The sequence below is a fragment of the Elgaria multicarinata genome, chromosome 5 (assembly GCF_023053635.1).
Source record: "Elgaria multicarinata webbii isolate HBS135686 ecotype San Diego chromosome 5, rElgMul1.1.pri, whole genome shotgun sequence".
Lineage (NCBI taxonomy): Eukaryota > Metazoa > Chordata > Lepidosauria > Squamata > Anguidae > Elgaria > Elgaria multicarinata.
In genome coordinates, this window is record NC_086175.1 from 1,507,497 (window position 1) to 1,526,058 (window position 18,562).

Consider the following 18,562-nt stretch of genomic DNA (forward strand, 5'->3'; position numbering starts at 1 on the left):
CCCCTCTCTCCTGCCAGGTCCAGCCTTCCCCCGCGGCCCCTATCTCCCCCCCAGATCCCCCTGGCCCGATGGGCAGAGCGCTTGTATGAGCGCTGTGCCCAGTCCATGGCTTTTCCCAGCTACTCACGAGTAAGCGAGCAGCCGCAAAAAGCCACGGACCCTGCTAGACGTTTCGCAACCCCGGCCTCAGGCCGGGGCTGCGGAAAAGCCGGGCCATAAGCGAATTCGCTTATGCCGGCTTAAGGCAGGTTTTAGCGCGGCCTGACCCCAGATTCCCCTGTGCGTTATCTGGATGCACAGGAGGGAAACCGGGCCTCACACTGTGCTAACGCCTGGTCTAGCAAGGCCCTTGGATAAACCAATCCCCTCCAAGGGTTTCAGCCCTTTCTTGCTGATTACAGAACTCAAAATGCACTCTGGCCCAGTCAGGCATTAATCATCTGTGTGCCACATGTAAGTGGTTCTAGTTGATTCATCTTTTGCTTTGGTGTCTTGTTGCACTTCATTTCTGGTTTGTTTTGCTAATCTCTCCTGTATGTCCAAGTCCTGTTCTCTCAGAATTGTAGGGTCAGGTTTTAATTATTATTATTATTGTTAATGTCTACTAGGAATGTTGTGGCAGTTGGTGCCCAAAAAGGGCTGGTGGGGATGAGGGCAGGGTCAGCATAGGTGGAGCCATGAGGAGTCACCCTGGGCAGACAATAACACACCCAAACAGTATTTTGAACATAGCACCAAACCATTGCAAAATGGGAAACTGAAGCAAATTAAATTGCATCATGCCTGCAGTGCAGTTGGGGGGGGGGGGAGTGGGGATAAATCCACACAGTATCACAGAAAAGCAATCTTTGAATCCACAGCAACAAGCAACTCATACCACGGAAATGGGGAAAAGGTCACCTGAGATAATTCAACTTCCCCCTTTGCATCTCTAGAGAGCAACTTTAAACTACCCATTTGCATGTTTACTCAGAAGTAACAATTTAAAACAACACAGTACAAATATCCAGCTTATGCATATCTACTCAGAAGTAATAAGGATTGGAGTACTCAGGAGTAGGCATGGGCATCAAGTTTTGAGAACATCCAAAATCGACTCCCTTGCCTGTTCAAGAGCATGCCCAAAACTGCTCTGAAAAGGGGGGCTGTGGTGTTACACCCCACAAGTCAGTTCCCAAATGTATGTCTGCAGTTTGTAAGTCTGTGGTGAGTTTTAGGGGTGTGATCCGCTCCGATTAGGAGCGTAGAAGCAGTAGCGGATTGGCCTGCTCCGCCTTACCCAGAGGCGGAGTAGGAGCGGACCGCGGACCCCTAGAAGCAAGGCGAAGAGAAGCGGCCATTTTCGGAGTGCTCCGGTTTCCGCGGAGCGCTCCGATCGCCATCTTGAAAACATTTCGCCATAGGATTGCATTGAGGCAAATAATCGCGGATAACTACGTTCTTTTTGAAGCTATCGTTCTGGAAATTCTTGTGCTCAGAGAGTCGTGGATGGGGGTCATTTTGAGACCACTCTCACCTCTCTCCGTCGTGCGGGCCGCGTGCTATATTTTTTTGAAAATCGGGTCAACCGTGCGGCTCAAACGGTGTTTTCGGCTTTTCGCCCATAGGATTGCATTGAGGGAAAGACTCGGGCATAACTGGGTTGGTTTTTAAGCTATCGTTCTGAAAATTCTTGTGCTCAGAGAGTCGTGGATGGGGGTCATTTTGAGACTTCTCTCAACTTTCTGCGTCCTGTGGTTCACGCGCAATATTTTTTAAAAAATCGGGGTTTGGGTTTTTTTTGTTTTTTTTGAAGCGATGACAGGCACATTCAACTCCCAATCCTGATGAGAATTGATCACCTCAGAAAGCATCATCCTCCAATCCCAGCGTTGGAGGGGGGACTAAGGCAGACCCACCCTGAGAGCTTTCTGTTTTGTGTCTATTTGTGGGTTGGCGTTCGTGGAGAGAGGGTCTACTTACTTAGCTAGCTGCTGCTGTGTACTTTGGAGATAGATTAGGATAGATTTAGTTTGGCGCGTGTGTGTGTGTTTGTTTGCTTCTTTCTGACTTATAGCTTAGTTTGCCCTGTGTTTTTCCCTTACTTTGATTTAATATAAACTTTACTTTTAAATTTTGGAGTGTGTGTTTGGTGGGTTGGTTGGTTGTTCCCCTGTGTTCCTGCTTTTTTGAAAGCTTTCTTTTGAAAGCATACACACACTTCTTGTCCCATTTCCCTACATTTATTAGTAATATTCTTAAACATATTATTATATTCTTTTACATATTCTTAGTAGTATATTAGTATATTCTCATACATATTATTAGTAGTATTAATATTTTATTTTTCTTATACATATTAGTAGTAGTGTTTGGTTGGTTCTTTCCCCCCCTCCCCTCTCTTAAATCCTGATTGTGTTTCCTTCTATCTATATACAAAAAAATACCAAAAAATACCAAAAAAAAATTATTCTCTTTTTCTTCTCTGTGTAACTTGGACTGAGTGTGCTGCTTTTGTGAAGTGCAACAGGCAGCCACAGATTGAGCATTTTGGAGAAAGCATACACACACTTCTTGTCCCATTTCCCTACATTTATTAGTAATATTCTTAAACATATTATTATATTCTTTTACATATTCTTAGTAGTATATATTCTCATACATATTATTAGTAGTATAATATTTTATTCTTCTTATACAGCATACACACTTCTTGTCCCATTTCCCTACATTTAAACATATTATATTCTTCTTATACATATTCTTAGTAGTACCTTATACATATTCTTAGTAGTATTAATATTTTATTAGTCATCATGAAAAGAGGGAGCAGGCGTGCTGAAAGCAGCAAGGCTCAGGCTGGCACCAGTAAGCAGGCTGCCTCTCCTGCTGTGAAAATCAAATGACATATCTCCTTATACACATAAGGGCAACTCCTTGGCTGGCTGCTCCACAACAGAAGCAGGACAAGCAGCAGGCAGAGCCACTCTCTTCTGCAACTTGTGCCCGGCGTTCTCTTTTTGAGGGTGGGAATGGGAAAAGTGCCCCTTTGCAAGAGGCACGTGGCAGCCTGCCTGCCTGCCTTCCCTCCCTTCTCCCCTTCCCGCCTTGCAGGGATGGTGTATGTGTCTTGCTTTGACTCAGGGGAGAAGTCCTTCCTGCGCTCACTTAGACTTTATCAAGTTCAATAATCCATTTTTCAAATGTGCAAGAAGATTTAGGGTTATCTCGTGGCATGTTGGGATTTCCTTGGAACTGGCCCCATTGAGCTGTCTGCATTGCAACTTTAAATCCCTGACATACTGGAGTGCCCGATTTTCAAAACTTCCCCTAACATCAGGGGATGATGGGATTGCCTTGAAACTTGGCATCCATGTGGACACATGGGTAAGCTGTCCTGGTGCTGAGTTTGAGGTTTCTAATGTGCAAATTGACGTAGTTGTAGAATGGGACTTGATTTGGGGTGCCAAAAATCAGGGGATGATGGGATTGCCTTGAGTCTGGGCGTCCATGTGGACACATAGATAAGCTGTCCTGGTGCCGAGTTTGAGGTTTCTAACATGCAAATTGACGGAGCTATCCCAAGGGGTGTGAATGGGGTGCCCGATTTTCAAAAATTCGCCAAAAATCAGGGGATGATGGGATTTGCTTGAAACTTGGTGTCCATGTGGACACATGGATAAGCTATCATGGTGCTGAGTTTCAGGTATCTAACGTGCAAATTGACGGAGCTATCTAAAGGGGTGTGAATTAGGGTTATGGGTGGTGCGTTAGAGGTTAGAGCCGCGCCAAAAATCAGGGGATGATGGGACTGCCTTGAGTCTGGGCGTCCATGTGGACACATGGATAAGCTGTCCTGGTGCCGGGTTTAAGGTTTCTAACATGCAAATTGACAGAGCTATCCCAAGGGGTGTGAATGGGGTGCCCGATTTTCAAAAATTCCCCAAAAATCAGGGGATGATGGGATTGCCTTGAAACTTGGCATCCATGTGGACACATGGATAAGCTATCGTGGTGCCGAGTTTGAGGTTTCTAACGTGCAAATTGATGGAGCTATCAAAAGGGGTGTGATGGGTGGTGCGTTAGAGGTTAGAGCCACGCCAAAAATCAGGGGATGATGGGATTGCCTTGAGTCTGGGCGTCCATGTGGACACATGGATAAGCTTTCATGGTGCCGAGTTTGAGGTTTCTAACATGCAAATTGACAGAGCTATCCCAAGGGGTGTGAATGGGGTGTCCGATTTTCAAAAATTCCCCAAAAATCAGGGGATGATGGGATTTGCTTGAAACTTGGTGTGCGTGTGTATACGTCCATGAGGTGTCATGGTGCCAAACGTGAGGTTTCTAACTTGAACAGAAAAAAAGTTGTATACTTTTTTAGCTTTCAATGCAACCCTATGGGGGGGGGAAATGGAGCTCCGGATCCGGATCCGGAGCTCCGAGCGGAGCGGAGTGGAAGTGGGCGGAGCGGGGGCGGGGCGAAGCGGGGCGCTCCAAAAATGGCGGATCTCTAAGTGAAGCGGAGCGGGGGGTCCGTGCACACCCCTAGTGAGTTTAGAATGTTGGCCGGAGTGGGTGGAGTTAGAATGTCTTGGGAGGGGGAGGAGTGATATATAACGGAATGACGGAAGAGATTGTGGGAGACTTTTTAGGTACTCTTAGAGTCTTTTGTTCTCTCTGTGTTTAGAGTACTTAAGTTCTAGGAAATTTGTAGTTCAGGGTAGAGAGTGGTGTCTTTGGAGTGTGGTGTGCATATAGTTGACGTATATTAATCAATACAGATAATAAAGAAAGCTCAAGAGTGATTGTGTGAGAGAAAGGAAAGCGTGTATGTGAATGAGTGAAAGGATTGGATGAAAGGTTTCAAAAAGGTTTTTAAATGTTTTATTTGAAACAAAGCTTGTGAACTTTTAAAAATAAATTTTAATCATTTTGTTTTAACTATCACAAAAATCCAACGTGTCTGACATTTAACATCTGAAGTTTACACATTTAGCACCCACTCTGACAATAACTCACCTCAGCACATATAACTCACAGTGTTTTATTTTATATCTTGAAATCCTTCTCCATTTAACCCCTTTCTCCACATAGTTTGGAGGAAGGTGGTTTTTAGGAGGAAGGCCAGGCTTGGTGTTCAGATCCTGTGTCGTGGCAGGGCCCTCTACCCCTCACATATAAAATTAAAAGTAAAAAACCAACATACCAGCTGGCTATTGCCTCTTCTACTCTTATTTCTCTGGATTTATGGCAAAAGGCAAAGGCAAATTCTCTGGCTTCTTCGCACGAGCAAAATAAAGTATGCTCCGGACTGGCCACTGATGGAAGTTAAGCATCCTCTCAATGACGTTGGCAACAGCCAGGATGCCTCCCGCTTCCCGCCCCCTTTTGTTTTAAAATAGATAGAGAAAAGCTGGAATAAACCGCTCAGCTCTCTGAGCACGAGGAGCCTCAGTAACGAAGCGTCTCAGCCCCAGTGACAAAGTCTTTGTAAACAAGCTTTTGGCCCCCACCCACAATTTCACCCCCACAGAATTCCCCTTCCCATCCACATTGGAGCTAACTGGCCCATACATTCCTTTGGGAGCAGGAAAAAAGGCTCCTGAGATGAGCCTCAGATTAAATTGGAACAATTACTTGAGTTGTTCCTATCTTTTTCAGAAGAACTCAGATAAATTTCAAGTTAATATGAGGAGAGTTTTTGCAAGTGAGAGTATCTGTAATAAATACTGGTGGAGACAATGCACCCATGTACTCATACACATCCTTTACAGATTTGATACATAGTATGCAAAAATGTCAAGGCTGGACTGCAAAGGTGTCAATTTCTAGGATATTGAAGACACAAGACATCATGAAAAAGTGGACTGAATGGCACACACATTTGCTGCCAGAATTCTCAAGGGAGGCCAAGGTAAGGTGAAGATGGAAGATTCTGTAAGGCTCAAAACCACAAAATTTGATCAGGCTATCCAGTTATGGCTGTAACTACCCCTGTGTGAAAGTCATCAGCCTACCTGCAAGGAGCAGAAGATCTGGGTGAAGGGTTCTATGCGTACCAGGTAGGATGCCACAATAATTGCTGAAGAGTAGTGTGTGCAGTAATGGCACTGGGCTGAGAGGTTGCCTGCAAATGTGGAACATGCAGTTGTTACATGAATAAGATTTTCAATAAGACTTTTAAAGTCAAACAATTCTACTCCCCAAATCTTTATACAAACTATATATGAATATAAGAACATAAGAAGAGCCCTGATGCTGGATCAGACCAAGGGTCCATCTAGTCCAGCACTCTGTTCACAAAGGGGCCAACCAGCCATTGGCCAAGGACCAACAAGGCAGGACATGGTGCAAGAGCACCCTCCCACCCATGTTCCCCAGCAACTGGTGCACACAGCCTTATTGCCTTGAATACACAATATAAAGTGTTCTCATTATCTGTACTCATGGCTGGTGTGTATTGAACAGGTATCTAATAATGTACGCTTCTTTCGGTTACACCCCTATTATATTATGCAATGGGACACCAAAATAATATTTATATCTATAGAATGTGCACGTTCCAAGCATTTTAGTGCTTGGGAATAGAATTTTATAATGGAGATATATTTATGTTCCTTGGGATGAGTTTTTGAGCTGTAGGTGCCAACTTGTAGGAAGTGCCAGCTTTCTAAATTCTGTGGCTCTAATAAGGAAAGATTTCTAGGGCAGGTATCTAAAGTGTGTCCCTTCTCCTCATCTTTCTGCTCCTCCTTCACGCTTCTCCTCTGAAAAATACCCATTTCAATATGACCCTGCACTTCCTAGCTGTTGTACCAGGAAGACCATCAGCCTCATTGCCATCTTGTGTTATAGCAGCCAGATTTCCTGCCTCAAATGACATGGAGTGAGCATTCGTTGTAAAGGTGCTCCGATATGTGCACCTCCATGCTCAAAGGACTGAAAAGGACTTAGGTGAGCACAGCCAACTCCAGCTAGTGCCCTGCTTGATTCTACTTCCACTTCACTTCACGCGAGTCCTTCCTCCTTTTCTCATGGCTATGCTGAGCTGTCTGCCTAACTATGACAATGAGAAATAATTTTATCCTTCATGTTTATATTCCATTCAAAGATAAAGGAGGGTGTGTGAAGTGCAGATACTCTCTTTATGAAAAGTGAAATGCAGATACTTCTTGTAGGAGGGCAATATTGGGAATTGTAGGTACATTTCTGATAGGTCAATGGATGCAAGAAATTCCTGAGGTTTGATGACAGCTATGATAGACTGTGGGATTTCTACTTTGAAACTTTCATTTATTGTAAACCTTTTTATCCCAGCCTCCCTTGAAAGACTTCAAGGTGGCTCTCCCATACTAGAGGCATTCAAGAGGCAGCTGGACAAGCATCTGTCAGGGATGCTTTAGGGTGGATTCCTGCATTGAGCAGGGGGTTGGACCCAATGGCCTTATAGGCCCCTTCCAACTCTACTATTCTATGATTCTATAATAGCAGATGATCAAAACAATAAACCGCATAAAAACTACAAAGCAGAGATTAAAGAAGTAATAAAAAAACTACCAAAGCAACTGAAACAACTTCCAACAGATTTAAAACACTGATGTGCAATCCTATTATTTGCACCCTCAGATGAGCGAACACCCCCAAACTTGGAGGTATCTGATCATCTAGTGCAGGACAGGAGAAGCGGTGGTGGAATTTTTTTTACCTCCCTGTCCTCCCACCTTGCAGATTTCACTGAATGAGATTTTCACCCCTTCTAACAAGGGTGCTTCAGATGAGGAGGGACAGAGGTTGGAAGAAGCTCTGAATATTTCATATCCTGGCCTCTCTGGTCTCCTCCCCTCCCTACCGACCAGAATGCCTTCTTCCTTGTCCTTTGAAGTCACCTTTCTGACCTCTGCGTGGGGTCAGGGAGGGGCTCGGATCTCATTCGGGGATCATAGGATTGTTCTCTTTATGAAAAGCTTTTCTTAAATGTCTTCTTCGATCCTCTGTCGATTATTATTATTATTATTATTTATTTATATAGCACCATCAGTGTACATGGTGCTGTACAGAGTAAAACAGTAAATAGCAAGACCCTGCCGCATAGGCTTACAATCTAATAAAATCATAGTAAAACAATAAGGAGGGGAAGAGAATGCAAACAGGTACAGGGTAGGGTAAGCAGGCACAGGGTAGGGTAAAACTAACAGTAGAAAGTAACAGTAGAAGTCTGCACAACATCAAGTTTTAAAAGCTTTAGGAAAAAGAAAAGTTTTTAGTTGAGCTTTAAAAGCTGCGGTTGAACTTGTAGTTCTCAAATGTTCTGGAAGAGCGTTCCAGGCGTAAGGGGCAGCAGAAGAGAATGGACGAAGCTGAGCAAGGGAAGTAGAGACCCTTGGGCAGGCGAGAAACATGGCATCAGAGGAGCGAAGAGCACGAGCGGGGCAATAGTGTGAGATGAGAGAGGAGAGATAGGAAGGAGCTAGACCGTGAAAAGCTTTGAAGGTTAACAGGAGAAGTTTATATTGGATTCTGTAGTGAATTGGAAGCCAATGAAGAGATTTCAGAAGCGGAGTAACATGGTCGGAGCGGCGAGCCAAGAAGATGATCTTTGCGGCAGAGTGGTGAACAGAAACCAACGGACTGATGTGAGAAGAAGGAAGGCCAGAGAGAAGAAGGTTGCAGTAGTCCAACCGTGAAATAACCAGCGCATGAACAAGCGTTTTGGCAGAAGAGACAGACAAAAATGATCGAATCCTGGCAATATTATACAGGAAAAATCGACAAGATTTAGCTACTGCCTCAATATGAGGAATAAAGGAGAGCGAGGAGTCGAATATAAAGCCAAGGCTACGAGCTTCCTTGACCGGAGTAAGCGTAACATCATTGACAGTAAGAGAGAATGAGAGATGAGGAGAAGGTTTAGGAGGAAAAACAAGCAATTCAGTCTTTGCCATGTTAAGTTTCAAGCGACGATGAAGCAGCCAAGCTGAGATATCTGAAAGACATGCCGAGATACGATCGTGAACATCAGGAGAAAGTTCCGGAGATGACAGATATAGTTGTGTATCATCGGCGTACAGATGATATTGGAGGCCATGAGATTGAATAAGCTTGCCCAAGGGCAACATGTATAAGGAAAACAACAACGGGCCAAGCACCGAGCCTTGCGGAACCCCTACTGAAAGGGGAAAGGAGGAAGACGAGCTGCCATTAGCCAACACGCTGAAAGAGCGACCCGCTAGATAGGAGGCAAACCAGTTATAGACAGAGCCACAAAATCCAAGGTCATGAAGGGAATCTAAGAGAAGATCATGATCAACCGTGTCAAAGGCTGCAGTTAGATCAAGGAGAATAAGAACGGAATAATGGCCTTTAGACTTGGCAGTAAGGAGATCATTGGTGATCTTAGTAAGGGCTGTTTCGGTGGAATGCAGAGGACGGAATCCAGATTGAAATGGATCCAAAGCAGAGTTACTAGAAAGAAAGTCAAGACAGCGAGAGTAGACCGCAAGCTCCAGGATCTTTGAAACAAAAGGCAACAAAGAGACAGGTCGGTAGTTAGACAGAGATAGCCTATCAAGAGTAGGTTTCTTGAGAATGGGAGAGACTGTAGCATGTTTAAAAGCAGAAGGAAATGAACCAGAGGACAGAGAGAGATTAATAATATGTAGCAAGGAAGGGAGGATAGCAGGAGTAAGATTAATAAAGACGCGAGAAGGAATTGGATCACGAGAACAAGTGGAAGGCTTCGAAGAGCGCAGTATTGTAGACAGTTCATCCGCAGAGACCGAAGGAAACGCAGAGAAATTTGCAGGAGGAACTGACAGATGAGGAACAGGAACTGGAAGAGGAGCAGAGCTGGCCAGATCAGAGCGGATAGTTTGGATTTTAGCATTGAAAAAAGAGGCAAAGTTATTAGCAGACAGAGAGGCGGGGAGAGATGGCGGATTAGGCTTCAGAAGAGAATTGAAGGATGCAAAGAGCCGCTGAGGATGCCTAGCATTTGACTGGATCAGCGTTGAGTAGTACTGCTGTTTGGCCAGTGAGATGGCAGAAGAGAAAGAGGAGAGTACAAATTTGTAATGGACAAAGTCTGCCCGGTCCCTGGTCTTACGCCAAAGGCGTTCAGCTGCCCGGGAACAAGAGCGAAGGTAGCGGAGGGAAGAGGTGAGCCACGGTTGGGGTTGAGAAGGGCGAACTATCAGAGTTGTAGATGGAGCAAGATTATTAAGAGTTGAAGATAAGGAGGAATTAAAGAAGGAGACAGCTGAGTCCAAGGAGACAGCCGAACAGACAGAAGGAAGGGAGGAGGCTAGAGACTGGGAAAAAGCCTCATAATTGATAGATTGCAAGTCACGACAAGAGCAAGAAGCGGGACGTGAAGGAGGAGGATTATGAGTAATATTGAAAGAAACTAGGTGATGATCTGACAACGGAAAGTGAGCAGTAGAAAAGTCCAACACAGAGCAATTCCGAGTGAGAACAAGATCCAGACAGTGTCCAAGGGAATGTGTGGGTGCATCAGACCAAAGCTTAAGATCATAAGAGGAAGATAATGAGCGAAATCGTAGAGCTGCAGCATCTTGAGGGTCATCCACATGAATATTGAAATCACCCAAGATAAGAGTAGGACAGTTATCAGAGAGGAAAAAGGACAGCCACGAATCAAAATCAGAGATAAATTCTGAGGACGAGCCTGGGGGGCGGTACAGAACTGCAATCCGCAGTCGCAGTGGAGCGAAGAGCCTCACCACATGTACCTCAAAGGAGGAGAAGCAATGTGAAGTTGGAATGGAAAGAGGCTGGAACTGGCACAAACTAGATAATAAAAGACCCACACCACCACCCCGACCCTCTGGGCGACTAGTGTGAGAGAAAGAGAGTCCTCCAAGAGAGAGAGCAGCAGAGATGGCAGTATCATGGGCAGGAAGCCAGGTCTCATTAAGAGCAAGGAGGTGGAGAGACCTGGAGATAAACAAGTCCTGGATGACAGGGGCCTTAGAAGCAACAGAGCGACAGTTCCATAAAGAACACGAAAAAGGCAGCTGAGAAGAGGGGAGACAAAATTCTATCCTTTTTAAAAAGTGAAGAAAGAATAAATCTTGGGAGTGTTGCTGGACCTGAGGACCTGGGTTTATAGCTTCAGCACCCAGCAGATGTTGAATGGCTAGCCAGTCATCTGCTGACCCTGCATTCTGAAGGACAACAATGCCCTCCTCTCTAAATAGGATAACCAATATGTGTGGCTCCTGCTGTCATGGCCCTTTGACTCAGCTTGGCCCTTTCACTTGGTGTTGCTTTGAATGTTTATTGTAAGACTTTTTAGGTAATGCATATCAAGTTCCTTGAAAACCTGGAATGTTAAAAAATATTGTGATCTCACCTATTACTATTGTTTTGAATGGTTACTGGGCTTATTTTGCATATGTTTATGCTTTAATTGAATCGTCACATACTGTATTTTTTGAATATCTTTGCCATTTTAACACCACATGTTACAATCCCACCCACATGCCTGCCAAGTTGGGATAGCACTTCCAGTGCTTGCAAGCTTATGCCATAAGTCTGTTTTTAAGGTGCCACAAGTTTCGTAGTCCTTTTTACTAACATGGTTCCCTTTCTGGAAGTTAATATTAAGTAGTAGTATTACCATTATTGTTTGTTTGTACCTAGGCAAATTCATTTCTTTCTCTGAAGGACCCCATCTTTCAAGGACTTTAAGCATTCTACACAAAAGGTTCCCAAAGGGCTCTGAACATCCTGTTATGTCCTTCTACCTCCTTGCCCAGTACTAGAACTAGGCAAGACTTCAGACTGCCCATTTAGGATTTACAGTGTGCGTGTGGGAAGGGGTATCCTTAAACTCTTTTACTCAGAGACACTGAGCTATAAGGGGTTCTTAGAGGTTAAATTACCTTGGAGGTTAAAGACTGTCCCCCAAGCACAATAATAATACAAATAATTGGAGACTGGCTGAGGAATCTGCCAGCCAGGCTGGGAGCTTACCGATCTCAGAGGGGGCTTGACCCACCCACCCCCGGTAGTTTACAGGCCTGCAAGACTTTGTCCTTGAGAGAAAGCCAGCACAGCCAACAGCCCCAGCACATTAGGGGAACAAAGAGAGGGAGTGCAACCTGGCAAATACTATAATCCTTGAACTTGCCCCAATCTGTGTAGTTTGCACTCTCACATCCCATGATTTCTCACATTTTCCAGGTGCTGAACATCCACAATCACATGGGCTGTTCAGAAGCAGAGATGGCAACAAGTCTGTGCTGCCCAGACATCTGATAGCATGAATATATATCCACGTATCCTTTTAAAGTCATCCTGGGAATGCCCAGTGGCCACTGAAGGACAGGGTATAAATGTTGGGCATGTATACATTTACATTTTAAATAAATACTCAGGCTGAGCAATCATGAACCAAAGTGTACTTTGGATTAGAGCCATCAGATGCTTCAGGAAGGTTGGTAGCAAGGCCAGCGACAACATCCTTCACTTGCTGCCGAGGTGTTCCTGGTGTAATTTAGCTCCTAATCCCGGTCAACTCCTTGCCTGGATGACATCCCTGTTTCTTCAGCAACCTTGCTACAAACTTGCTCCTTATCTTCCTGGACACCTCCCTGGCCTTAACAATAAGACAGAGAATCCAAGGCATACCGCAGTGTTGGTGGGAACTGGGCACATACCTTCACTTTTCTCTACTTCTTTGTAACGCTGGATGAATTTCTGTTTTCTCTCTGCTGTCTGTGCCCCCATGGGCTTTGATAGGTCACGGAACGTACTGGGTTTAGTCAAGTCTAGAGTCTAGAACACAAACACATGTGATCTTACTCATATAGGCAAACTCAGTGCACTGGCAACTCTAAGGTCTGACATAGAAACCCAACACCAGTACACAGAAAATGTCTTCACCACTGTGACAGACCACCAATGAAACAATGGGTGATTTAACAGAAATGGCTCACCTGGGAATGATAGTCAGCAAGAACCCATGGAAATACTGGGTACTGCATGAGATCATTGTATGTTCGTCCAGCCAGAGTGTTCAAGTACATGAGGTAATCAAAGTTGCTGATCTCTCTCCTCTGCCATGTCATGGAAACAAAGATTACTGATGCTTTCATAGATAATCTCCAATAATAATTACAGATCTCTCTCCAATAAAGAAAATATATCACTTGCCAGCATTAATGGCTACTGATTAGTTTCTAAGCACCCAAATAATAGACTTTTTCATGTCCATGTTTTTGTCTAGTCCTTTACAAAAGTATTCTAAGAGAGTGGCAGGTCACCACCACTCTCTTAGAATACTCTGTGGAAATTAATTCTGTACAGTGAGAAAAAGTTTTTTTGCCTATCCTGAGCCTATAGCCATGCAATTTCATTTGGTGGCTCTGAGTTCTAGTGCAATGCAATAGAAGTTTATCATGTTCCATCTTAGTTGTCTTTTTTCAGCAACTGGTTAGGGATGAGAGAACCTCAAAATGGTCACAGGCTAGTTCTAACTGCTATTTTTTTTTCCTGACGGCTTTGAAAGAAGTAGCTCCAACCCAGAGGATTCAAGCAATTGTCCTGAGCAATTATTATCTAGTCCTATTGTTGAAAAGTTAGAAGGAAAAAGAAAAGGGGGAAAGAAGCTCAAGTTCTGACACTGTTCATCAGGCCCTGGGGATTTGAACTCATTCAAAGAAATTAGGTCTTCCTTGACCACTTGTCTATCAATCTCAAACTGCAATCCTGCCACCTCAACTTGTGCTTCACTTTTTCCAGGGGGGTCATAGACCCGTTTTTGGGAGAAGACTGAGCTAAAGTAGGAATTGAGCACTCTGTGTGACAACCTTTTAAGTATTTGAAGAGTGCTATCATGTCTCCCCTCAATCTTCTCTTCTCCAGGCTAAACATGCCCAGTTCTTTCAGTCTCTCTTCATAGGGCTTTGTTTCCAGACCCCTGATCATCCTGGTTGCCCTCTTCTGAACACGCTCCAGCTTGTCTGCGTCCTTCTTGAAGTGTGGTGCCCAGAACTGGACGCAATACTCAAGATGAGGCCTATCTAGGGCCGAATAGAGAGGAACCAGTACCTCACGCGATTGGGAAGCTATACTTCTATTAATGCAGCCCAAAATAGCATTTGCCTTTCTTGCAGCCATATCGCACTGTTGGCTCATATTCAGCTTGTGATCTACAACAATTCCAAGATCCTTCTCGTTTGTAGTATTGCTGAGCCAAGTATCCCCCATCTTGTAACTGTGCAATTGGTTTCTATTTCCTAGATGTAGAACTTGGCGTTTATCCCTATTAAATTTCATTTCTTCTTCACACTTCTTCACACAGTGCATGGAAATGCAGGTTGCTTACCTGTAACTGTAGTTCTTCGAGTGGTCATCTATGCATCACACATATGGGCTTTGCGCCTGCGCAGAGACCAGACCGGAACCTTCTATAGCTGAGTGGAACGTTTTTGGCGGGAACCCCTCCCCCACGCTACCGCGCACGTCCATGGGGTTCCCGCCCTTACCTCAGTTTACAGGAGTCCGACATTGTGCCCCCATAAACATGAGTGTAATTTCAATAAAGTACATTCCATGTATAACTGTGTCATTTGTAAGTCTCACACCACCAAGTGGGGATGGTGGGTGGGTTGTGTGAATGCATAGATGACCACTCAAAGAACCACAGTTACAGGTAAGCAACCTGCATTTCTTCTTCGTGGTCTCTATGCATCACACATATGGGCGAGTAGCAAGCTGACATATCTTTGGAGGTGGGTTGGTGCATCATCTGAAGATCTCCGAGAGCACTGTCCTTCCAAACGAGCAGTTGTGCCTAGCACGGGTGTCCAAACTGTAGTGCCTAACAAACGTGGATGGAGTGGACCACGTTGCAGCTCTACAGACTTCTGTCAAGGGAACACCTCTGCTGAAGGCAACAGATGTTGCGACAGCTCTGGTAGAATGAGCTGTCACAGGTTTCATAAGCTCTAGTTTAGAGATAGAGTAAGCAAGTTCAATTGTCTCTACAATCCAGCGTGATAATCGCTGGCATGACACAGGGAGTCCCTTAGAAGGCTCACCATAACAAATAAACAATTGCTTTGTTTTCCTAAAACTCTCTGTCCTAGCCTTGTAAAAGGCAAGAGCTCTCCTTACATCAAGTGTATGTAAAGAAAACTCAACAGGTGTTGTTGGATTCGGAAAGAAAGCTGGTAGAGTGATATATTGGGACAGATGAAAGGTTGACACTACCTTAGGCAAGAAGGCAGGGTGTGTGCGTAACACAACCTTATCTTTGTGAAAGATAGTGTAAGGAGCATCTATCCTGAGAGCTCTAAGCTCACTCGCACGTCTAGCAGAAGTGATGGCTACTAAAAAGACAGTCTTGAATGTTAGAAGCTTAGGGTCAGATAAGGCCATGGGCTCGAAGGGCTTCTTTGTCAATGCCTGTAACACCACTGATAGGCTCCATGGTGGAACGATACTCTTTACTATCGGTATCATATTTTTAGGCCCCTTAAAAATTTCCTCGATGTTGGATGTACAAAAGGTGTAAAACCATCCATGCCTTGGTGAAAAGACGTAATAGCCGCTAAGTGAACTCTGATGGAAGTGAGTTTGAGTCCCTGTTGATAAAGTGCCATAGGTATTTGAGAATCAATGACAAAGGGCAAGATTCAGGAGCTTGATCGTTTTCCAAGGCAAAAGTTTGAAATCTCTGCCACTTTGCCGCGTAAGATTTTCTTGTTGAAGGCTTTAGTGATGCCAACAATATATGGTCTACAGTTAAATCTTTGATACCAGGGGAAGAGTGGATGATATCCTCCATGCCGTCATCTTGAGGGTCGACAGGTTTGCTTGTCGAATCCTGCCCCGGTGTCGAGGCCACCACGGTGTGACAAGGATGCAGTCCGACCTGTCCAACTGGATCTGGCCAGTACCTCGTCAATAGTGGAAACGGTGGAAAGATGTAAAGGAGATTTCCTTTCCAGGTCCTGGTGAAAGCATCTCCTAGCGAGTGCTTTCCTCTTCCTGCTCTGCTGCAGAACTTGGAACAGGCTGTGTTTTCTTCGGTAGCGAAGACATCGACAGCAGGGAGGCCCCAATATCGAAAGAGATCGTCCCTTACTTCGGTATCGAGCTCCCATTCGTGGTCGACGTGAAAAGACCTGCTGAGGGCATCCGCGATGATGTTTTCCTTGCCCGCTACATGGATCGCCGTCAGGTGAGTATTTCTCTTTATGCACCAGTTCCAAATCCTGAGTGCCGATCGATTCAGAGGATGAGACCTTGTCGCACCTTGTCTGTTGATGTACCGTGGTGTTGTCCTTCACGATCAGGACGTTTCGGCCCTCGATCATTTGTGAAAAAGTTTTTATTGCATTCTCTACCGCTAGCAGTTCTAAGTGTTTGATATGATGTTCCCTCTGGGAAATAGGCCAACGACCCTGAGCTATGAGGGAGTCGCAGTGTGCTCCCCATCCGATCAACGATGCATCCGTCGTGATCGTTACCGAAGGAGTGTTTGTTGGAACGGAACATCTTCTAGGAGCGTCGACATCGAAAAACCACCATTTCAGAGATGCCCTTACTTGCGTCAGGATCGACAGGTAGGTTCGCCGGGCATCGTGTCGAAGATCGAAAGTTCTTAAAAACCAGGCCTGCAATATTCTCATTCTGAGTCTTGCAAACCTGATGAATGCAGTTGTAGCTGCCATCAAGCCTAATAGCCTCTGAATTGTCCATGCCGAGACCTTTCGGCGGCTCTCGGTAGCGATGGCTAAATCTTGAAGGGTGCTTGCTCTGGTCGAGGGCAGGTATGCTCTCCCATCCCGAGACGATAGGGTTACCCCTATGAAGTCCAGCTTCTGATGTGGGGTCAAGATGGATTTCTCCTCGTTGACCCACAGACCCAACGAGTCCAACAGGTTGAGGGTGGTTGAAATGTCCTTCTGAAGCGTGTCGCTCTTGTCCGCTACCAGAAGCCAATCATCCAAATACGGGTATATGTATATTCCTTTTTGTCTTAGCTGGGCGCACACTACCGCCATCACCTTTGTGAAGACCCTCGGTACCGTGGCGAAGCCGAAGGGAAGAACGGTGAACTGGTATTGAGATGTCCCGATCGAAAAAGTAGCCGTTACTTTCACCCCCGAAGAAAGAGGAAAGACATCGAGCTCGATGGCATACCCCGAGTTGATGATAGGGAGCACCCAGGAGTCCGATGTTATTGACTCCCATTGATGGTAATGTGGTGCTAGGCGGTTCGCAAAGGGAGGTGGATCTGGGATAAAGAAGTCAAACCCGCTGCTTCTTAGAGAAGTCGGGCTGATGTTTGTCCTGCTGGTGTTGTTGTTGAGGCGGCAGTCTTGTCCACCGTCTTGGCTTGTACTGGGCAGGCGGAGCAGAGAAACCCATCTTCTTGGCCGTTGTACGAGCCTTGTATATGGAGTTCAAGGTCTCGTCCGTCTTACCATTAAATAAGCCCTTGCCATCGAAAGGCATGTTCTCAATCCTGGCTTTGGTGTCGTGAGCCAGATTGGCGGAGCGTAGCCAAGCATGTCTCCTCAAAGACACGACCCCCACCATCGACTTGGAATGGCAGTCAACTTGGTGTCACACTGTCGACAATTGTTGCCTAGCTATGGCTGAAGCTTTACTTTGGAAGACTCGTGCCAGCTCTTTTTTGTCCTCTGGGAGATGTTCACATAGTGATCCTATTTTCTCCCAGAGGAAGAGCTGGTATCGTGCCATGGTAGCCTCGTAGGCTGATGCCCTGATGCCCAAAGAGGCAGAGGAGTAAATCCTCCTGCCCGTATAGTCCAACTTTCTGCCCTCTCTGTCCACAGGCGCAGGATGTGCCTTCTGTGAGTGGCCTTGAGCCGACTCCACTACGATTGAATTAGGTTTAGGATGTTGGACCAGAAACTGTACATCTTCCTCTTGGACTCGATAGAGGGTCTCTAGCCTTTTCAATGGGGCTTGAGTCATAGCCGGTGTTTTCCAAGATAATTGAGCCGTTTGCTTGAAAGCATGTGGAACAGAGATGACAAGTCGTTGGTTGTGGACTGGAAAAACGTCGTAGATTGGATCGACGACCGATTCATCCGTTTGCTGGATCCCCAAGTCCTAATGCCTGAGCCATTCTAAGCATATGGTCAGAAATCTGACCATATCGTCGGAAGGGGAAGAAGGGTCCTTGTCATGAACCTCATCTTCTGGTGAAGGCATCGATGGAGTAGCCAACACCCCCAACTCAGAATCCGATGGGTAATTATCCTCAGGCGAGGATACTGTAACCACCTGGAGATCTACATGCTCCATCGGTACCGTGGTAACCGCGGTGGCCAATGCCGATGGCTGCGTACGGTGTCGAGGCGTCGACACCGTGGACATTTGGTGGGCGGGCGGTGGAGGCAGCGGTAGATGACACACCCTCGATGTAGGCGGAGGGTGCGCATAATATTCTTCTTGAGGGTACTGTATTATTATTATTATTATTATTATTATTATTATTATTATTTATATAGCACCATCGATGTACATGGTGCTATACAGATAACACAGTAAATAGCAAGACCCTGCTGCATAGGCTTAC

General features: G+C 45.3%; 1 protein-coding gene across 1 annotated transcript in view; it reads right to left on the bottom strand.

The window, feature by feature from the left end:
- Nucleotides 1–13,063, bottom strand: part of LOC134399367 (WD repeat- and FYVE domain-containing protein 4-like) — a 116,911-nt gene extending 103,848 nt beyond the window's left edge. Inside the window, exons 1-3 of the mRNA XM_063127390.1 lie at nucleotides 12,939–13,063; nucleotides 12,660–12,777; nucleotides 5,997–6,106 (exon numbers count right to left, since the gene is read on the bottom strand). Coding sequence (XP_062983460.1) covers nucleotides 5,997–6,106; nucleotides 12,660–12,777; nucleotides 12,939–13,028 — 318 coding nt within the window. The 5' untranslated portion in view covers nucleotides 13,029–13,063. The remainder of the gene's footprint in view (nucleotides 1–5,996; nucleotides 6,107–12,659; nucleotides 12,778–12,938) is intronic.
- Between the last annotated feature and the right edge of the window lie 5,499 nt (nucleotides 13,064–18,562).